The sequence below is a fragment of the Malania oleifera genome, chromosome 8, assembly GCF_029873635.1.
Source record: "Malania oleifera isolate guangnan ecotype guangnan chromosome 8, ASM2987363v1, whole genome shotgun sequence".
NCBI lineage: Eukaryota > Viridiplantae > Streptophyta > Magnoliopsida > Santalales > Ximeniaceae > Malania > Malania oleifera.
In genome coordinates, this window is record NC_080424.1 from 23,511,820 (window position 1) to 23,533,641 (window position 21,822).

General features: G+C 34.6%; 1 protein-coding gene, 1 non-coding gene and 2 pseudogenes across 3 annotated transcripts; 2 read left to right on the forward strand and 2 right to left on the reverse strand.

The window, feature by feature from the left end:
* The first annotated feature begins 6,447 nt into the window (after positions 1 to 6,447).
* LOC131162386 (polyprenol reductase 2-like) lies at positions 6,448 to 11,088 on the forward strand. Of its 2 annotated transcripts, XM_058118818.1 has the most exons (6): positions 6,448 to 6,895; positions 7,665 to 8,014; positions 9,319 to 9,553; positions 10,140 to 10,232; positions 10,545 to 10,616; positions 10,710 to 11,088. In XM_058118818.1, exons 1-6 carry the CDS (start codon positions 6,737 to 6,739, stop codon positions 10,812 to 10,814), a joined length of 1,014 nt encoding a protein of 337 aa, XP_057974801.1. In that variant the 5' UTR covers positions 6,448 to 6,736; the 3' UTR covers positions 10,815 to 11,088. The 2 variants fall into 2 exon arrangements, with proteins under 2 accessions (XP_057974801.1, XP_057974802.1); XM_058118819.1 differs by lacking the exon at positions 10,140 to 10,232.
* Positions 11,089 to 11,698: 610 nt separating this feature from the next.
* The window catches only part of LOC131162608 (NADP-dependent D-sorbitol-6-phosphate dehydrogenase-like), a 68,061-nt pseudogene continuing 57,937 nt past the window's right edge, over positions 11,699 to 21,822 (reverse strand).
* Positions 12,391 to 12,483, reverse strand: LOC131163260 (U6 spliceosomal RNA; annotated as a pseudogene).
* On the forward strand, positions 20,593 to 20,748 carry LOC131163228 (5.8S ribosomal RNA). The gene has a single exon (XR_009139004.1). It is a non-coding gene; the product is annotated as a 5.8S ribosomal RNA (ribosomal RNA).

The following is a 21,822-nucleotide window of genomic DNA, read 5'->3' on the forward strand; positions in this document are numbered from 1 at the left end:
CACTTTGGCATATTTTCAAAAAGCAATTTATGTTACAAGAACAATTATATCATACTATTGTTAGGGATCTAGGAACAATAATCACACATACAATACAAAATAAGAATACCAGATTTACGTGGCTCGGTCTAATCTGACCTACGTCCACGGAGCATACCGAATATACTATAACCTGAGAGAAAAATAAGAGGAGTAGACACACACTCAACTAAACTCTTCTCACACTTTTCTTTCTCTCGCTTTCAGTACTCTCACACTTCTCACTCACTCACTTCACTATATTCACATTCATGTACAATTGCTTCATTATATAGCTATATTGAATGGATAGGAAAGGAAGGGAGTAATTGGGATATTTAATAGGTTATTTTAGCACACGGGCATTATCATTCCAGCACATGAAAGCTGGCTCCTCCCCGACTCATTTTCATTTACAACTCATCCTCTTCAAGGCCATATAATTTTTTGTTTCCATTTAATCCGTTTCCATTTCAGCTTAACAATCTCCCACTTGGAGACGGAGATACCATCTCAACTAGTATATAGATAATGATGTGCTCAAATTTGTCTTCAAGCATGAAAACCAACTGAAGTTGAATACAACTTCAGCTTCTCTGTAGTTACCACCTTTGTTAACATATTTGCCGGATTCCTGCTACCTTGGATTTTTTCCAGTATCAACACACCATCCTCTAATAGAGATATGATGAAATGATAACGTAATCCAATGTCTTTGGTTTTGGAATGAAATGCAGAGTTCTTTGCCAGTTGTATCACACTCTAACTGTCGTTGTGCAAAACATTTCTTTCCTGCTTTATTCCAAGCTTTGTTAACAAACCTTGAAGCCAAATCATCTCTTTACTAGCTTCTGTCACTGCTACATGCTTAGTTTCTGTAGTAGATAAAACAATAATCTTCTGTATCTGTAACATCCAACTAACAACTATTTTACCAACAATGAACACATATCCGGTGGTGCTTCTACGATGAACAATTTCACTTGCGAAATCGGCATCAACATATCCTCGAATTTTCAAATCTCCTTCGTCAAAACATAGCACTTCTCAATAGTGCCAGGTAGATATCTTAAAATCCACTTCACTGCTTCCTAGTGAGTCTTCCTTGAATTTTTGATAGAAGAAACCGTCGTTTTAGGATAATCATAGAAGACCTTCAAGGGATTTCTGCCTCCAGGCTGCGAGACCAAAACTCAAAATTCCAATTTAACCTCCAATAATGACTTACTAAAATCCTAATCAGCCCATTCTTATTCTCATCTTAATTCATACCTATACTCTAGTATTATTATCTACTAAAGTCTACAGAACCTAGCAACCTAGGCTCTGATACCACAACTATAGCGCTCCAAATTTGGTGGGGCCCGGAGTGCTACTAATCCATAAATAACCCATTTCACAATCTCTGATACCATAATATATGACTCGAACCCAAAGTGGGGTACCGACTACACCTATCCATAACTCAATCTAAAATCATGCAGCGGAAAATATTTTTAACCTCAAAACTATACTAGAGTTCTAATACCACCATAGTTACACATGTACCTCCAAACATTCATACTACATCCCAAATAGATAAAAAACATATCTATATACATATCAGTGTCTCAAGTCAAAAGTATTGAAGGACAGGCGATTGACAACTTACCCTCAGTCGACTGAACTTACACTAGCTTACGAATATCTCAGGTTTAGGCTCATTAAGCAACTGACTCTTTAAGTGCAGTTGGCTAACCTGCGATAGTATAAATAGTTAATGTTCGTAAAACCCTAACTTTTTCACACTTTAGTGCACTTCAGTCCAGTTTCACTTCTCACTTCACTGCTTTTGATTAGAGGCTCGAACGCATAGAGAGTTATACAGGCGGCTCCTCCTCTTCACAAGGAAAGGCTCCCATGGAGACGAGCTCAAGAGGTGATGAAGATGAAGATGATGATGAGGAGGGTACAGAAACATATGGTGGAGATGATGCTTAGCTAAATTTATTTCTTATCTCACTAAAACAAATATGGGTTGTAATATGTGTGTTTGATACAACTTTTGATATTGCTCTCTTATTTTGCTTTGCTACTTCTATTTTAATGCTTATTTTGGATATGTTATTTTACATACTGAATTTGGATTATGTTGAATATCTTTTGCATATTAAATTATGGATATCTGGATTGGACATTCTGATGGATGATTGCCTTGAGAATTGCATGCTGAACTTGGACCTTGTTCATGTGAACTGAATGCTGATTTATGGTCCCCAGTTGATTTGTATGTTGTTTCTTCATAGTTAATCCTTTTTTATGAAGTCAAAAGGGGGAGAAGAAGCATTAGCAAAATTAAGCATGTTGAACATGATAGCATGATATTAACTTAGCACTGCAATATAAGCTTGACATTGTATACATGTTGACACATATACATGGACTTATACATGATATGAATATTCCGAATTTTGAGAAGTATGCCTTATGAATGAATTTCTAATCTTATTGAATATGGAATGTATTTAGAGAAATAATTCATTCAGGGGGAGTTATAATTGATATATCATGATATATGTTGAAAGTTTTGAAAATTCTGATATTCACTACATGACTTCTTAAGGATATGTTTATTGTAAGGGGGAGCCTTATTAAGGATTTCTCATTTTTGCTCCTTATTTGTCATCATAAAAAAGGAGAAGATTGTTGGCCTAATAAGGCTTAATCTCGTTTTAATGATAGCAAATTAAGGATACTTAACATGTTTGTTTGAGTTAAGTTTCAGTGCTCAAGTGTTTTTATGAAATCAAGTTCGTATGTTTGAAGAGATTGAATGAAGTTTGCATTTAAAGCTATGAGTCATGATGGATGTAAAGCATATTGAAGATTTGATTAAAGCTTGGACAAAGTGTGGAAGCTATAAGACATGAAGACTTAGGCTCTTAGATAGTTTTTATCTTATTAAAGTCTCATCTAAGTACTTCAAATTTTAATATTGATGATTGAAACTCTTAGGAAATATCATGGACTTAAAGACCTATTTTTATACATGGAAAATATTTTCATAAGGCCTCAATTAAGTTTTCTAAGTTATAAATTTAAGTTTTGGAACCAAACTTTGAAAAACAAAGTGTGGCTTAATGGTCAGGCAACTGATGATATATCATCAGGTGACTGACAGACTATTGACTTTGTAAATAAGCAAATAGAACATAAACAAGCGACTAACCTATCGAGACTAGTCGATTGCCCCAGTACTGACTTTCAGAATGTGCTATTTTTTAAAGAGTTCAGGCGACTGACCCTACTGCCTAGTCGATTGAAGTCTATGTTTTAAATTATTAACAATGCTAATATTGTTTCCAAAATTTGCATGAATGGTTTCCAAATTCAGAGAAAAATTGGGGAAAACATTTAGAAACCCTTATGCACTATATATACATATTATTCTCACATATTAGTGCAACTCAAGGCACACATACGAATTCAAAATTGGTGTTGTACTACTAAAATATTTTCTAAAAGGGTTGATGTGTTGTTCTTACTGAAACTCACAAAAATCTGATTCGTTCTATTGAAATCCACACTCTATAATTAGATTACTGGTGATAAACTTTCGAGCTCCATCTTCTTTATTGATTTCTTTGAAGTATATTGATTCCAACGTATACTAATTTGCTCTTTTTGATGAGTATTCTATTGTACAAATAATCTTACTTTGTTTGTTTTGTTATTGATGGTTCAAGGATTTGAATCATTGCCTAGAGAGAGGATTTTTCTCGTTAGAGAGGCGGCTCCACCTTGATCGGAGAGAGGTTTACTTCAGCTGGTAATGAAGTGGAAAGGAAAATCCTTAAAGTGGGTTGCTTGAGGCAAGGATGTAGGCTACTAGCTGAACCTTATAAAAAATTTGGTGTTCAACTCTTCTTCCCTTACTCTTTAAATTTTTGCAAGATATAACTTGCGTGCATGTTTGATATTCTTTGAGAACTTTCTGAATATTTGAGAACTTGCTGAATATTTGAAAACCTACTGAAAATTGGAAACTTGGTGAATATTGAGAATTTGCTGAATATTTGGAATTGTGACTGAACCAAGTAGTTATTTTTAAGATTGATTTAAGTTGTTGGATTAAAAATCGTGTTGAGATATAATATCTAAATTTTGGGCTGAATTAACTGAAGTAAAGTATTTGGGATTGATCATTCTATTGAAACTTAAAGTTGTAAAAGAAAATCCAAGTTGCACTACTAAATTTGTGTTTTTGAAAAGATCATTGACTATTGTTGAAAATCAAATTCTGAATTGATAAATTGAATTATTTGAAGTTTGAGTATTGGATTATATTTTCAGATTTCATATTCATACCTAAGATTCCCGTTTGGTATAGTATGGTTGCTATTTAGATATTGAGATTGTGGTTGTATAAGTTTAAATTAAAAAGGGTTAAGGTAATCTGAATTTCCACTAATAAAATTTTTAATTACCCAATTTACCCCCTTCTTGAGAATACACCTTTAATCTCACACCTTTTAGGCCTTCTGGAGCTAGTTATATATATGTGTGTGTGTGTGTGTGTGTGTGTGTATTTTGATGCATACATTTTATTGTTTAAAATATTTTTAAACAATAAAAATTAAAATAAATGTGCATAAAAAACAAGATAGAATCGAAAAATATGATTCATATTCAATAATTTTCATAATGTGTGTCTACATTTTTAAGAAACACATGATGATGCATAAAAAATTAAATGATTTTTGTCTACCTAAAGTACTCTTAGAAAATTATTGTTTAAATCGAAAATGAATGATGGTATCACTAATCTTTGATAACTTAAATGATTATATTTAAGATATAAACACTCACAATGATCTTAACTCTTTCTATAATATTAATTTTTTAACTTATTAAAAAAATAGAGACATTATTGGCATATTTAGAAAATGTTATTGTCCCTCTATAATTATTTTTCTAATGTTGTTCTAATGACAATTTGATCATTTATTTTTTTTATTTTATAAAAAATATAAATGTATAATGTGATAAAAAAAATTATAACACAAATTAGCATAAAATTTTTAGCATGTAGGATTAAAAAAAAAAAAGATTTGTCTATTTGCTTCTTAGTTCATTAATTTATATATTTGATTTAGAGTTAATTTTAAACATACATTATTTTACATATATATATATATATATATATATATATATTTAAAAGTACTTTCTCTTTAATCGTCACTACTCACATTGTCTTTTATTTTTTAAAAATTTTCAATGACATAAAATAGTAAAAAAAATAAATTAAAATATTAATTTTATATATCAATAAGTAATTTTAGATTTAAATATAATGTTTATTAATATATAATCACAATTTTGACAAGATCAGTCTTGACTCACTTAGTTCCATTTTAAACTCAATTGATAAATGAGCTGAACATAAAGAAAGTTAAGCTTAGCTCATTTAGTTAACGATCCTAACTCGATCTTGATTTTAAGAGTTCGTTTATTAAACGAGATTAGCTTGAACATGTTATAACTCAACTGACTCGATTGCACCACTAGATAAGAGTCATAAGACTAGCATGACCCTCCCTACAAAGTTGGAGCATATATAAAAGACATTTTCGATTTATTTCTAGGAAAAAAAAACCTCAGGCCTATTTAGTCGTGAAAAGGATTTTCTATGTGCTAAATTTCAATTTTTCAAAGAATTATAAGTTTTAACCAATTTTTAAAGTTTTCAAGATTTGTATTAAAAAGACAAGATTTTGTTTAAATATGTAAAATAATTTTAAATATTGAATTTTAAAGTTATTTTTTTCTTTCTCTTTGGATTGATATCTTTTTATACTTTTAAATTACCTTTAAATTATTTTGTTAATTAAATATTGGCAATAAAATATAAGCTACATTGTACCCTGGGATATAAGTTCAAAATTTTTCTCAAGTAATTCTTTTATTATGAACATTGAAAATATTGTCTTGTTTTAATTGATTTGTTTCAATAATATTAATAAACATCTTTACGGTTTTATTCTCTCATAAATATTGAACCATTAATACATTTTTTTAAATATTTTTTTGTGAAAAATAAACATATAATTCTATTTAAAGATATTAAATATTTAATGGTTACAAACTTAGATTTATTTTTTTTTAAATATTTAATCAGAATTAAATCATGTCAGACTTCTATTCACACATCATGAAGTGAAAAAAATAAAATAAAATAAAATAATAAACATCATAAATCTAATCTAATAGTGCTCATGTATAATTATAATTATTTTAAAATTAGTTAATAATAAGTTATATTTTTTTTTAATATTTAATTTTGTAATATCTTAAAATACCATCAATCGATTGACATATAAAATAGTTAATTAAATTATAAAATAAAAAAAATTACTCCAAACAAAACAAAAAACAAAAAACTAAAACTATAAGAACAAAAACAAACATGCATACGCAGAGGACACCAGAACAGGGAAGAAGAAGACGAAGAAGAAGGAAACTTGCACTACTCCTCCCCCTGTTCTCGACACTTGCACGTCTGGCATCTCTTCACCTGTATTCTTTCTTCACTAGCAAGCCCTAGGGATTATATCTAAGTTAATCCCTGCACTTTTATGGGCCATCGCCGCTTCCCTTACTCTCTTCAACTGGAATCATCACAACCTAAGGTTTTTTGAAGCAGTTTACAGAGTTACTGCACGCCCTCTGTCTCTCTGCAATGGATTTCCCACGACTCGTCGGATTGTTGAGATTGGCATGGGTTGCTGGAACGCTGCCCATTCTCATAGCTCTGATGCCTTCTTATGGGCTCAGTTCGTTTCGCGAGGTTCTGTTGGGGTTTGCGAAGAGAGGGAAGACCATGCAGTCGTCCTCCCATGTAAGTTGAAGATCGTTCACCGAGAGATTTTTCTTTTCTTTTTCGGTTTTGGTTTTTGTATTTTCCTTTCAAATTTAACTTACGACACTATTAGTGGATTTAGGGTTACCTTTATGAATGGAAGTGTGCTATACTGAAGGATTACACTCCGCTTGGAAAAAAAAAAAAAAAATGAAGTTCGCTTAATTTGCAATAAATCATTACGCGGAATTCATTTGCGAACGAATTCATGTGTTTGGAGGCAGAACGACCCAAATGAATTCGCCGCTTTGCCTGACCTATTAGATTTTGACCACCCTTCCTGCGCCTGTCTGGTCCGATCGTTTAGCCGCTCTTTCTAAGAGACGGGAATGTAACCACGAGTCATTTTCCTTGGCTAACAATAATTTGGCGGGCGGACGTGGACAGCGCGGTAGTCATTTTGAGCAGATTTGATCAGTCAGAGGGAATCCGAGGCGTTGGTGTACAAAATAAACCCACTCTATCTGCTGGGTTACGGGCAGGCATTTTACGATAGGGCGGCATAATTCAACTGAATTCTTATGTTTGAGTATGATTTATTAGCGAAAATGTATTTTGATTGTCATGTCAAACATATTATAATGGCAGGTCATACTGTATTGTTATTTAGGAGACTGGGGAAAGGGGGGAATTGTTGTCTACATTATTATACTATTATAATTTCTCTTTTTATTCATTATTGAAAATAAAATGCATCTTATCTCTCTGATTCTATCAAGCTAAACTTTACTACAATGTTAAATTGTAGAGATTCACTGTTCCTCAAAAGTTCTTTCTTCATTTCTACGTGGTGGCTGTGGTGTGGACAACATTCTTGGTTCTTGTAACATCGTTCTATGCCTATAAAATGGTGCCATTGGTTTCTGAGCCATTGGATTACTCAACCATTGCTAGCGAATTGGCTGGAGGCTCACATATCTCTTCATTGTACGAATCTCAATCAATCCGGGGAAAACTGATAAACAGCGTCTGGCAATCTCTGTTTCTACTTCTGTTAATGGAAGTTCAAGTGTTAAGGCGCCTTTATGAGTCAATATTTGTATTAAACTACAGCCCATCTGCTCGGATGCACATTTCTGGCTATCTAACGGGCATGTTGTAAGTTTCATGGATATTTTCTTATTATTGATTCTCTTCCTGCCATATTCTTCACTGCTAATTTTGTGAGTGGAGTGGGTGATGCCTGGGAATTATTGGATCAGGTAATATTAATCTCTTCGTCTTAAAAATGGAAGTCTTGTGATGAAATATCCTATCTTTTAGCACATGCTTATGCTTAACGTTTACTTCAAACATGCTTTCATATGTATGTCATGATGTGCTTATTGTTAAATTTGATCCATTTGACTGAGAAAGCTTGTGGTTCGAAAGTTAAAAGCTTGCAGATTTCTATAACTTTGCACATTGTAGTTGCTTTTCTAATCCTGCCAATATGTTGAATAAATTTATGGATTTTTAGTAAAGGTATTCCTTCATATGCGGTATGCGATTTCAAAGTTTCTTCTCTTGAAAGTTCTTCTTTGCAGCACTACAGCTCCCTATTAAAAGAATATTATTTGCATTTTGATATATACATATACTTTTGTTGCTTGGCATACATTGTGTACACCTAAACTATTTAGTTCACTCTTTTGTTGCATGTGATAGTATGTTTTATTTATGCATTGCTATTGCCAATTTATCCACTAGGGTGTCTTCTAGATGAATAAATGCAAATTTTCACCATTTTGCAATCAAGTGACCAGTTTGCATGGAGATATCCAAACTGCGAAGCATTGATGGATTGGAAAGTGACATGTGAAGCTTTGCAGTGGCACTTAAGTGCATGGAGAAACTCTGATTTGATTCCTATTTACTCATGCTATACCTGAAAATCTGTTTTTGCAGAATTGTTATCCCTCTTATATGTAGCAAGTTTTATTAGTCAATATTGTGATTTTACGGGTTGGAGAAGTCGTAGTGGTTGTTAATACCATTTGAGAGCTTACATTATGGAGTTTGGACATGATGAATATGATTCTTCTTGATTTTATTCCCATCCAAATAGAAACATTTGAGCTTGGTTCCTATTGTCTATGATTCTTTCTCATTGTTGTGAATTTGATGTCCACGGCATCCTCCCTCTTCTGTCCCATGTAATTTATATGTAATTAAATGGTTTATTATGTTGATAAGTCAATCATAAAATTAAATAAATGAACAAAAAATGAGAATCGAAATTTTTTAAAAAAAAATAAAAAGTTTCGCCTAGATCCAAGTTTTTGACCTCTATTTATTCCTTTTAGTTTATCTCCTTACTTATATTATTGATTCAATGTTCATCGTTTCTTGTTTCTTTGATCTTCCAGTGACTATTCACGTGTCAGAATTTTTACTAATTTGTGTCATTTTCCTGTGGTTAGTTTCTACATAGCAGCACCTTTATCACTTTGCAGCATTTGGTTGCCAGCAGTGTTCGAATATGCAGCAGATGTAGTGGCTGAGTTTATTGTCAGAGGCAAGAATCAGATGCCTGCTGTTGAATTTGATTGGTGGGGATATTTGAATCCTCTTATGAAGCTTGGGTGGCGCCAATGGATTGGTGCTGCTATATTTTTCTGGGGTTGGATTCATCAGCTCCGTTGTCATGCCATTCTTGTGAGTGTTATGTCTCTGAAAATCAGTTGCTTGGTTTTAACATGATGTTAGCATAAGAAATAATTTTTATTCTTTGATGACTATGATAAGATAGTATTCTATATAAAATATAAAATTAAAATTAAAATACTGATCAGATTGGAGCAACTGGCAGTTGATTGCAAATGGACAGTTGTAGTGAATAGTGATTGATGAGGAATCTGTTTCTTCATATGTTGGACAGAGGTGCTGAATACATCTCTTGTTCATTTCTCCAAAAGAAGGATTCCCCAGTGAGATGGTGGAAATTGAATATATATGCAGTGTAGAAAAGTGCTTTTGATGTAGTTTTATTGTTATCATAAGCAAACCCTCTTTGTAAAGGTTCAGGGTCAGGGTAGAAATTCTTTGAAACAGAAGCCTGTAGTTTTTAGGTGGGAATGGATTGATTTTTTTCCAGAGTGCTAGTTTCTCTGGTTCTGCCATTTATCCCTATCTCACAGTTAGGGGAAGAGGGATGACAAAGTGAGCATAATCAGGAGCACTACTTGAATTTCCAGTGCAGCTACCATGCCATTTTTCACTGACATTTTTAAATATTGATCAGGGCTCACTACGTGCACACACTGAACAAGAATATGTTATCCCGCATGGTGATTGGTTTGAAATCGTTTCTTCTCCCCACTACCTGGCTGAAATCGTGAGTCTCTCTCTCTCTCTCTCTCTCTACATGCGCACGCACACATTTACGTGTGCTAATGACTTCCCACATATCTTTGTTACTCCTGACCATTGGATTCTTTGGTGTTCGATCTTTAAAAACCTCGTGGTCTATGAAATAATTTCACCACTCCTCCTGGGAGTGAAACTGTAGAAAATATTTGTATTGTGGATTATGTAGTTTATTGCTTGGGGCTAACATTTTCAGGCCTAATTGCTTTTCTTCTGCTCATTCTTCCGTTTTTTTATCCAATGGCTAGCTCTTCTAACTGCTGCCATGCTAATACTGAAGGTTATATATGCTGGTCTTGTGGTTGCTAGCGGTGGTACTGACCTCACAGTCTGGTTACTTTTTGAATTTGTGGTAATTTTTCCTTGCCAGAGATTTAAAACATTCAGAAATGTTTTTGAATTTGTGCTTTCTTGGAAGCCTGAAGCTTTTGTCTTGCCATGGCAGGTAGCAAACCTGGCGTTTGCAGCAGCAGAAACCCATAGATGGTATCTCCATAAATTCGACAACTACCCAAGAGGCAGATTCGCGATTATTCCATTTGTTTACTAATGTATATGCTTTTCATCCACAAAGTTTCTGTAATTACTTTTCAGTGCAATTTACTCGAGGGAGTAGAGGAACATTTTGGTTCTCTGCATATTAATAAACTCTTATCAAGACAGGGGGCTAAATACCCTTTGTATCATAAAGCAGAGGATGTTTCATCTGCACATTTTCTCTTTTTGTAGAAAATGAAATGATAAACTTGTTGGAACTTGTGGAGTTTTTGAATGAAAGGAAAACTATACACACATTGTGGCGTAAGAAGCCAATTACTTGATAATTGCAGTTGTAAAATGTGTATATTGTATAATTGGTTAAGAGCTGCCTTGTTTGATTGGTTGTGTTCAAAGCTCCGTTTGCCCCTGTTTCTATCTTCCTTTTAAAAAATAACTGAATAATAAATAAACAAGAAGTTGCTGATTGGGGAAAAAAAAAATCTCTCTTTTTTTCCCAAGGGGGCAACAAAACTTATTCATTTTCTGTCGCCTTTTCGAGTTTACAAAAATTGTTCATTTTCTGTGGCCTTTCTGAATTTAAAACCCCATCCATGCAATAACATCATTTTGAATCCATTCTGTTTGAATTGGTGCTTTCTCCAACATGTATCTTGCCATTAGGCATGTTGGGTCTTGCTTGCTTTTCTTTTAATAGCTATGGTTCTATCCATCTATCAAGTATGATTTAAGAATCAATATTGATCAAGTGTTACATGGGTAGCTCAACACATTTTCTTTATTTGTTAAATCGAGCCAGAGATACATAAGCCTAAGAAGAAATAATGATCCACTCTCTTATTAGACCAAAAGAAGTAGCAGCTTACAAAATTACAGATATGCTTAGGCATATGGATCTACGCCTCAAGTCTTGGCACATTGATTTGTTCTATAATTCTAATCCATGTTTTTTATGAGATTCATGTCCTCTTGGTTCAGCTTAAACTCAAGAGCTTGGAGGTTCTCTTTCAATCTCCCCAGTTTCGATGTCTTCGAGATGACAACGGTGTTCCGTTGGTTGCCCCACTAGTGGACAATCTGAGCCACCGTCCTCTTTTATTTCTCAGCCAAACCCTGACATCATAGAAATTGAGCTTTACCTAGTAGTCAAAAGAGAAGGGTGAAGGAAAAATAATTAAGAATGGCCTCCACTTCTAAAACTAAATGGGTAAATTTTGTAACGCCCCAAGCTAAATTTGTTATGGAGCACAGCGTCTCTCCTTCCTCTACCTGAACCAGACAATACGGGCGGGCCTTATCGGACTAATGACTGGCCCCACAGACCAACACATGTCATTTTCAATGTGTTTTGTCCTCACTCACACACTTCTTGAAAAAACTTCTCAAAAGGTCACTCATCCCAAGATTACTCCAAGCCAAGCATGCTTAACCGTGGAGTTCTTATGTGAAGGCTCCTGAAAAGAAATGTGCACCTTATTGATATGGGTAGTAACATCTAATCCTTTTTAAGTTTTTCTTCCATGGGGTATCACATTCTCCCCCACTTACAGAACGCAATGTCCTCGTTGTGAACTCACACATTTCCAAACCCAGGCGATGTGAATTTCATCACACTTCCAGCTGGGTAATTGCTCTGATACCATTTCTCGATTTGTGCGTGTCATCCTTGCGCAGGGGCCATGCTCTGTATAGTTCCAATTTTATCGGATGTCTATTTTCACTTGTTTAATTGAGTAGGATTATAAATGAGTCGTGTCATTTTATATTAATGGATCATGAATGGGTAAATGAAACTTAGCCTGTGATGCACTTAATGTCCTATTTTTTTCACACATAGCCGGTCCCAAGCCCAGGTTAAAGAGGAGGGTTGCGTTAGGTAGCTAATAGTCAGCGTAAAATTTGTCAAATGAATCCTTACCGAATATTTGTCGGGGCGTCCCCTACGAGCGACGTGTTGCACTTGAACCACCCGGATGTAGCGAAAAGTGGGCGAGGGTGGGCTAGGTCGTCGCCTTGAAGCAACGCGCCGTGTTGGCGCCTACGTACAGTGTCAAATATGCGAGGGTTCCTGCATTATTCCGAACGTGGGCAAGTAAAGACGTTAGAAACAAGGATTAGATTAGCAACTTGGAATATAGGGACACTTACATGTAAAAGCATGGAAATTATGGATACAATGATTAGAAAAAGAATTAATATAATTTTCCTTCAAGAAACTAAGTGGGTGGGGGAGAAAGCTAAAGAAATCGATAAATCGGGATTTAAACTTTGGTACACTGGAAAAGAAAAACATAAGAATGGAGTAGGCATTATTATAGACAAAAACTTAAAAGATAGCGTTGTCGATGTAACTAGAGTAAGGGATAGAATTATAAAAATCAAGATGGTTTTAGAACAAGAGATAATAAATATCATTAGTGCTTATGCTCCTCAAGTTGGTTTAACAGAAAAATCTTAAAAGACAATTTTGGGAAGATATGAATAGTATTATATAAGGCATACCAGGGCCGAGAAAATAAATATAAGAGGGGATCTAAATGCACACGTTGGAAGAGATAATAAAAATTATGAGAGGATACATAGAGGATATGGATATGGAGACAAAAATAAGTCTGGAGAGATGATCTTAGACTTTGCTATGTCATATGATTTTAGTATAATGAATACTTGTTTTAAGAAGAGAGAAGAACACTTAATAACCTTTAAAAGTGGACAAAATAGAAGTCAAATAGAATTTTTTTTAACTAGGAGGGTAGATCGTTTATCATGTAAGGATTGTAAAGTTATTCCAGGTGAAAGCCTAACCACACAATATAGAGTCTTAGTGTTAGATATATGTATTAAAAATTGGAAGAAAAACGATAAAATAAATCAGTGTAGGAGAACTAGATGGTGGAACCTGAAAGGAGAAAATATAATAAAAATTTAAAGATAAAATGATCAAAGATGGGGATTGGATCATAAAGGATGGGATAGATACAAATACTCTTTGGAATAGATTAACTAGCTCTATTAAAAAAATAGCAAAAGAAATTTTAAGTGAATCTAGGGGAAGATTCTCGAATAGAAAAGAGAGTTGGAGGTGGGATAAAGATGTACAAAAAATCATAAAGATAAAAAAAAAAAAAATTGGTATAAAATGTGGCAAAAATGTAGAAACGGAGATAATTTTGAAAATATAAGGAGGCAAGAAAAGATGCAAAAAGGGCTGTTAGTGAAGCTAAATATAAATCATATAATAGTTTGTATGATAGATTAGGTACAAAAGAAGGGGAAAGAGATATATTTAAACTTGTTAAAGTTAGAGAAAGGAAGAGCAAGGACTTAGAAAATGTAAAATTTATAAAAAGTGAGCATAATATTGTCTTGGTTAAGGACGAAGATATTAAAGAAAGATGGTGAAATTACTTTAGTAAGTTGTTTAACAAAAACCAAATAAAAGGTTTAAACTTAAAATTGTCAAATGAGGAAAAGACTACAAATATAAGATTTATTCACAAAATTAGAGTTAACGAAGTTAAGTTTGCACTAAAAAAGATAAAAAATGGGAAAGCTATGGAACCAGATAACATCCCAATTGAAGTTTGGAAATGCTTGGGTGAAAACAGATTTATAAGGTTAACTAATTTATTTAATACAAATGTAAAAACTAAGAAAATTCTAGAAGAATGGAGGAAAAACACTTTAATACCTATATACAAAAATAAATGAGATATTCAAAATTGTAATAACTATCATGAAATTAAACTTATGAGTCATACGATGAAACTATGGGGAAGGGTAGTTGAACAAAGATTAAGATTAGAAATGAAAATCTCAGAAAATTAATTTGGTTTTATGCTTGAGAGATCTACCACATAAGTTATTTATCTTTTAGAAGATTAATGAAAAAGTTTAGGGAAAAGAAGAGGGACTTGCATATGATATTTATTGACCTTGAGAAAGGTGTATATTGTAGGTATACCGATGCCATTAAGGATATGTACGATGGAGTAATGACTAGTGTAAGGACTATAGATGGAGAAACTAGAGAATTTCCAATTACCATAGGTGTACATCAAGGATCTGCTTTAATTCCTTATCTTTTTGCTTTAGTGATGGACCAATTGACTAAGAGTATTCAAAAGGAGGTTCCATGGTGTATGTTGTTTGCAGATGTATTGTATTAATCGATGAAACTAGGGATGGAGTAGAGGCTGAGTTAGAATTATGGAGAGAAACTTTGGAATCTAGAGACTTTAGGATAAGTAGAAATAAAACAGAATATATGAAATGTAATTTTAGTAATGATAGGAAGAATATTGGAGACAAAGTTAAATTTGATGATGAAGAAATAAATAGCACTTGTAGATTTCTATACCTTGGATCTATTATGCAAGCTGAAGGAGAAATTGAAGATGACGTAATGCATAGAGTTAAAGCAAGTTGGGTAAAATGGAGAAGTGCTTCAAGTGTGCTATGTGATCGTAGAATACCCTTAAAATTGAAAGGGAAGTTTTATAGAATAGCTATAAGACTAGTTATGTTATATGGATCGGAATGTTGGGCAACAAAGAAACGTAATATCCAAAAAGTAAAAGTTTTCGGGATGAGAATGCTTAGATGGATGAGTGGTATAACATTCAAAGATAAATTAAGGAATGAACATATTCATGGTAAGTTAGGTGTAGCTCCTATAGAAGATAAGATAAGGGAGGGATGACTCAGATGGTATGGAAACTTGCAACGTAGGCCACATAGTGCATCTGTAAGGAAAAGTGACTTAGTTACTGAGGGGGGCAGTAGAAGGGGTAAAGGTAGACCTAAAATAACTTAGGAGGAAATAGTGAGTAAGAATTTAATATCCTTGAATCTATCAAAAGAAATGGCTCATGATCACATAAATGGGTAGAAAAGGATTCATATAGCTGACCCCACTTAGTGGGACTAAGGCTTGGTTTTGTCGTTGTTGTTGTTGAATGGGTGAATGGGTCATCAACGACCTAACCCATTTGACCTTTTGTCAACAATTTAACATGTCTGCATTACTGCTATCAATCAGTTCAAGGAGAAACTAAAGCCTACTAACTTTGAGAATGAGTCATCCAGGCATGATACTGAACCAAACAATTCAATATTGGCTACATACCCCCCCCCCATAGGAGTATGGGTTGTAATGCAACTTCCATGCTTTTGGAAAAACTTGACAAGGGAATCATGTTGAAAATACGAGTGGGTCTCGATTTGGTTAATAGCGAGCTTCATTCTTAAGTAAGCCAAGCAATCTTTAGTTAAAAAGATGTTGTAATTGTTGTAGATAATACGAACTCAATATTTTCGTGTGCTTTAAGTGTTCAACTTCTTTACATAAACACCTGATACTGATGTTGCAAACCAAACCCATGGAAATCAGATCTTCATGGCATGCCATGTGCTTTGCAGTGAGATGGTTGTGTCAATGTCTAGCACCCCTTCCTCATCCAAAGCACTGGAAATTGTTCCCACTCCTATGCATTTGTACAGTAGAGTTACGTACAGTATTTCAAGAAATAATGAAAGAAGAAGATGACTCAGATGGTTAAATGTATAATAGTTTCTCAAAGCTTAGTTATATGGCAAAGTGATAAATAAGTTATGATGAAGACAGGTGAAATGAAAGGAACCAGTATGCTTTAAGGCAATAGGGAAGTGAACAAGGTATAGATCCACATAGTCTAGCTGAAGCTTCTTCAGACTGTCTTTAAAGGCATCAGAAACATGACCATGGTTTGAATTCCAAAGCTACATTAAACAAGATGACAACTTCACATTGCTTGCATTGCATTATATATACATTTTTATTAGATTATATCTAACAATGCAGTAATGCTGAACCAAAGAAGAATTGAAAAATCTTGGAATTTTAGTTTTTCATTGACCTTGGTGGTAATAAAGAGATCCTCCCTCTTAACAAGCCCACTCTAAATGGCTTCTACAAGTGCCTTCCCAACCTTTGTTTCATTCTTGTAATGAGGTGCAAGCAATTACATCAGCTTAATGTCAAGGGTTCTACACAAATGAGGCAAAGTTTTGTATAGGAAGGAATTTAACAAGGTTTGGAATAATGAATATTGAATAGTTCTACAAAGTTAGGCTTTGTATTATATTTTTTTAATATGTATTGTGCAGGTGGTGAGTTACCTACACAGTTGAAATGTCGATAACCAATCTTGATGGCATTTAGGATAAGATCTCTAATGTCCTTCTTGTTCATGCGCCAAACACCAAGACCCATTTTGGGCATCTTGAAGCCACTACTAAGCGTAACTTCAAATCAACCAAATATGCAATCTTATAATCATTGATGATGAATGCACTTAGCCATGTTAGTTGTGGGGATAACATGAAAAGCATGCTTATGTAATTACATACTATTACATCAGGCTTACAGTGGCTATTGATGCCTATATCTTATCACTAGGTGTTGATTTGCTTGTGTTTAAGTCAAAGTGATAGTAGAGTTGCATAAATATGTCATTACATATCCACCTTCTTTGATAGCCTTACTTATTGATGGTGCCTTTCATGTTTCCATTTTCCCATTTCCTTTTTTATCTCTACCACAGCTTGTTGAGTGCATGCTTGTGCAATTATGCTATTGTACCAGACTTACAATGGCTATTAATGCTTATATCTTGTCACGGGTGTTGATTTGCTTATGTTTAAGCCAAAACAATGGTGGATTTGCACTTATATGCTATTGAATGTCCATTTTATTTCATAGCCTTGCTTATTGATGTACCTTTTCATGTATTTAGTTTCTCATTTACTTTGTTAGCTTTACTAGCTAAGTGCATATGTTATGCAACTATGCCATTGCACCAAGCTTATGATGGCCATCAGTGCTTATATCTTTGTCACTGGGTGTTGATTTACTTGTGTTTGAACTAAAGCAATAGCATATTTATATTTCTATGCCATTTAATATCTATTTTCTTTCATAGCCCTAGTCACGGATATACCTTTTATGTATCTATTTTCCTATTTTCTTTATTAGCCCTTTACCACACCCTATTGAGTGCATGGTTATGCAACTATGCTATTGTACTAGGCTTACAATGGTCATCAATGCTTATATCTTTTCATTGGGTCTTGATTTTCTTGTGTTTAAACCAAAGTAGTAGCATATTTGCATTTATATGCCATTCAATATCCATTTTCTTTCATATCCCCATTTCCATTGTTATCTCTACCACACGCAATTGAGTGGATGTTTATACAATTATGCTTATTTGGTTTACAATAGCCATTGATGCCTATGTTGTTGACGTTGGCTGTTGATTGCTTTTGTTCAAAGCTAATGCAATAGCATATTTGTGTTTACATGCATTGCCCATATTTTCATTCTTGAAGCATGTTCTTCAGGAATTTTTGGTAAAGTTGTTGTCGCACCTAGCAGTGCTACTAAAATCCTACTCAATGCGTGTTTATTTGCAAGGTTTTTTTCCTAACAAATTACATTGCATGTTTTAAATTTATAGTTAAGCGTACGCGATGGTGTGAGTGGGCATTGGTTTGTGAGGACTTGTTGGCTCTTTGCTTATGCTGAGAATTGTACCTATACATTTCTTTTCATTGTTTCTTCAAGCGAATTGCTTCCTTGGGCAAAATATCGATTCATATGTTGCCTACCTAAATTGAAGGAATTATCAATTGAAGTCTCTATTTTCATTGTATGCCTCTTTTAGGGGTGCAGGGTGAATCTAGAAGCAACCTACAATCCATGCATATGCCTCACTTGTATGTCATATGCTCATGGTTTTTCGGGTATTATTGCTCTTGCTCTCGGATATAGAACTGTGTGTGGGGATGGGGTTTACACTCCAATGTGCCCTTAATCGAGTGTCTATCACTTGATGCAATACACGATGATGACATTTGCTTTGATTTTCTTTTAGGCTCATATAATGTCAGTGTTGATAAAGAATGCTACCTGGTTGATCCGACCAGTGGTCATATGCTTTTCTCAAAGATTAAGTCATGCATGTGTAAGTATGAACTAACTTAAATTGTGAAACTGTGAATGGCTCATTAAATCAGTTATAGTTTGTTTAATGATAATTGCTACTCTGATAATCATAATAATTCTGGAGCTAATACGCACAACAAACCCTAACTTTTGGAAGGGGTGCATTTATTAGATAAACGGTCGACACATGCTTTACCCGTTGCTCTGATGATTCATGACAACTCGATGGATCGCATGGCCTTGGTGTCGGCGATGCATCATTCAAAATTTTGCCCTATCAACTTTTGATGGTAGTATAGTGGCCTACTATAGTGGTGACGGATAACGGAGAATTAGGGTTCGGTTTCAGAGAAGGAGCCTGAGAAATGGCTACCACATCCAAGGAAGGTAGTAGACGCATAAATTATCTAATCCTAACACGAGGAGGTAGTGACAATAAATAACAATACCGAGCTTTATAAGTTAGGCAATTGGAATGAGTACAATCTAAATCCCTTAACAAGGATCCATTATAAGGCAATTTTGGTGCCAACAGTCGTGGTAATTCCAGCTCCAATAGTGTATATTTAAGTTTGTTGCAGTTAAAAAGCTCATATTTGGACCTTGAGTTGGGTTGGCCGATCCGCGTTTTTGTGTGCACTGGTCATCCCATCCCTTCTATTGTCGATGTGCTCCTGGCCTTAATTTTCCATGTCGTGCCTCTAATGTTGTTACTTTGAAGAAATTAGAGTGCTTAAAGTAAATCTGCTCTCTAGATACATTAGCATGGGATGGCATCATAAGATTTCAGTCCTATTCTTTTGGCCTTTGAAATCAGATAAATGATTAATAGGGACAGTCAGGGGCATTCATATTTCATAGTCAGAGGTAATATTCTTGGATTTATCAAATACCATCCTAATCTCAACCATTAATGATGCTAACTAGGGATCAACGGGTGTTGCTTATAGGATTCCACTGGCACCTTATAAGAAATCAAAGTTTTTGGGTTCCGGGGGTAGTATAGTCGCAAGGCTGGAACTTAAAGGATTTAGCATAAGGGTACACCAGAATTGGAGCCTACAACTTAATTTGACTCAATACGGAGAAACTTACCAGGTTTAGACATAGTAAGGATTGATAGGTTGAGAACTCTTTCTTGATTCTATAGGTGGTGGTGCATAGTCATTCTTCGTTGGTGGGGCGATTTGTCTGATTAATTCCATTAATGAATGAGACCTTAGCCTGCTAACTAGCTAGGTGGAGGTGATCCTTCATGACTAGCTTCTTAAAGGTACTATGGCCAATTAGGCCACAGAAGTTTGAGGCAATAATAGGTCCAAGATGCCCTTAGATGTTCTAGGGTGCACGCAAGCTACACTAATCTATTCAACGAGTCTATTGCCTTGGTCAATAGGCCCGGACAGTATTTGAAATTTCATCATGATGGGGATAATTCATTGCAATTGTTGGTATTCAACGAGGAGTTCCCAGTAAGCACGAGTCATCAGCTCGCGTTGACTGCATACCTCCCTTTGTACACACTTGAATGAATGGTCCAGTGAAGTGTTCAAATCACAGCTACGTGGGCGGTTCACCACTAGTGAAAGAACGATCCTTGAACATGTTATTTACATAGTGGTGATTGTCTTGTGCTCACCTCACCCTTGTTGGTCTAAACATCACAAACCATGTGTTCCCCATTATTTTATTAAGTAGTAAATCATGTTTGTGTGCATGCTCATTTCAACGAGTCTCACAATAACTTGGGTGTGGTATGTGCCAATGAATTGAAATGAAATAACATTCTCCTATTGCCTCATCTACGGTGTGCAATGGGATGTGTTTTCTTTGGAACCATAATGACTCTTAGAAACGGATATCTTGGCTCTTAAATCGATAAAGATTGCAACAAAATGTGATACTTGGTGTGAATTGCAGAATCTCATGAATCATTGAGTCTTTGAATGCAAGTTGCACCCGAAGTCATTAGGCTGAGGGTATGTCTGCCTGTGTTTCACATGATTCTCCCACAAAACATTGTTGAGCGTCAGATATTGAGGGGTGGATGTTGGCCTCCAGTCCAATTAGTTGTGGGTGGCTAGTTGAAAATATGAGTTCTAGAGGACACATTATATGACGATTGGTGGTTGTTAGACCCATTCATTGTGTTATGCTACATCATTTGAGTTGTGTCGACATAGGGATCACTCCATCCTCAGTGACGAATTGGGCCCAAGTCCCCTGGAAGGGGGCGCTGTCATGCTAGGACCCTGTTGAGGAGTGTGCTTTGGGTTCTCCAGCTTAGTACATTTTCATTGCAAGATTTTTATCTTATTTATTTATCTATTTTGCAATTATCTCTGTTTTTGATATTAAGCTATAGGTATGAACATGGGTGTGTTTTTATATTAGTAGTTACCTTTGTTTCTAACATTAAGCTTCAAGTGTGTCTACTGCAGTCTATCTATTCACAAAGTGTTGTTTTTTAAAACTCCTTTTAGGTCCTATAATCTAGAATTTGTTTTAAAAAGTGGATCATTAACTTAGTCAATACCTTTGCTGTATTTATTCTTCAGCCTTTTAAAAATTTTCAAACCAAAGAAATTAAATATTATTCATCATTATCATCCTTTTCTAAGTTACTTGAGATTTACCTTGCATGGATTATTCATTATGCTCTCTTATTCAAAGAAAATTTGCATTCATGCATATGAAGAGCACTGTGAAAGGGCTTCACTGTCTGAACTGGAGATAGGTTTGTTGTGGTGAGTAGGGGAATTGGGAAGATAACTAAAAAAGGGTTAAGCCAATTGTATTTTCTCTTTATATTAAATAGCATTAAGCCAATAAGAATGAAGTTTTGTTCAAATCTTACTGGAAAAGTGGGCCAAAATTCATGCTTGTTGGAAGATTGTTGAGCCACAATAATTAACAGTCTATGGATAGCCAAAGAAAACATTTCTGTTTTGTATTTTTGTCATCTTCTTTGTTTTTTTTTTTATCTTCTATTTAAGATGCTCAAATGTAAGCACCATCAAGGTATCCAATTTGTCAGCAAATAAGTTTCCCCCTGAACTCTTCCGGTTTAAGT

What these genes read in the sequence shown, in the direction of transcription:
- LOC131162386 (XM_058118818.1), top strand. Translation starts at nt 6,737, where the DNA reads ATGGATTTCCCACGACTCGTCGGATTGTTGAGATTGGCATGGGTTGCT. An exon ending in TCCGTTGTCATGCCATTCTT is followed by an intron (nt 9,554 to 10,139) that starts GTGAGTGTTATG and finishes AATATTGATCAG; the next exon opens with GGCTCACTACGTGCACACAC. An exon ending in GGTTACTTTTTGAATTTGTG is followed by an intron (nt 10,617 to 10,709) that starts GTAATTTTTCCT and finishes TTGCCATGGCAG; the next exon opens with GTAGCAAACCTGGCGTTTGC.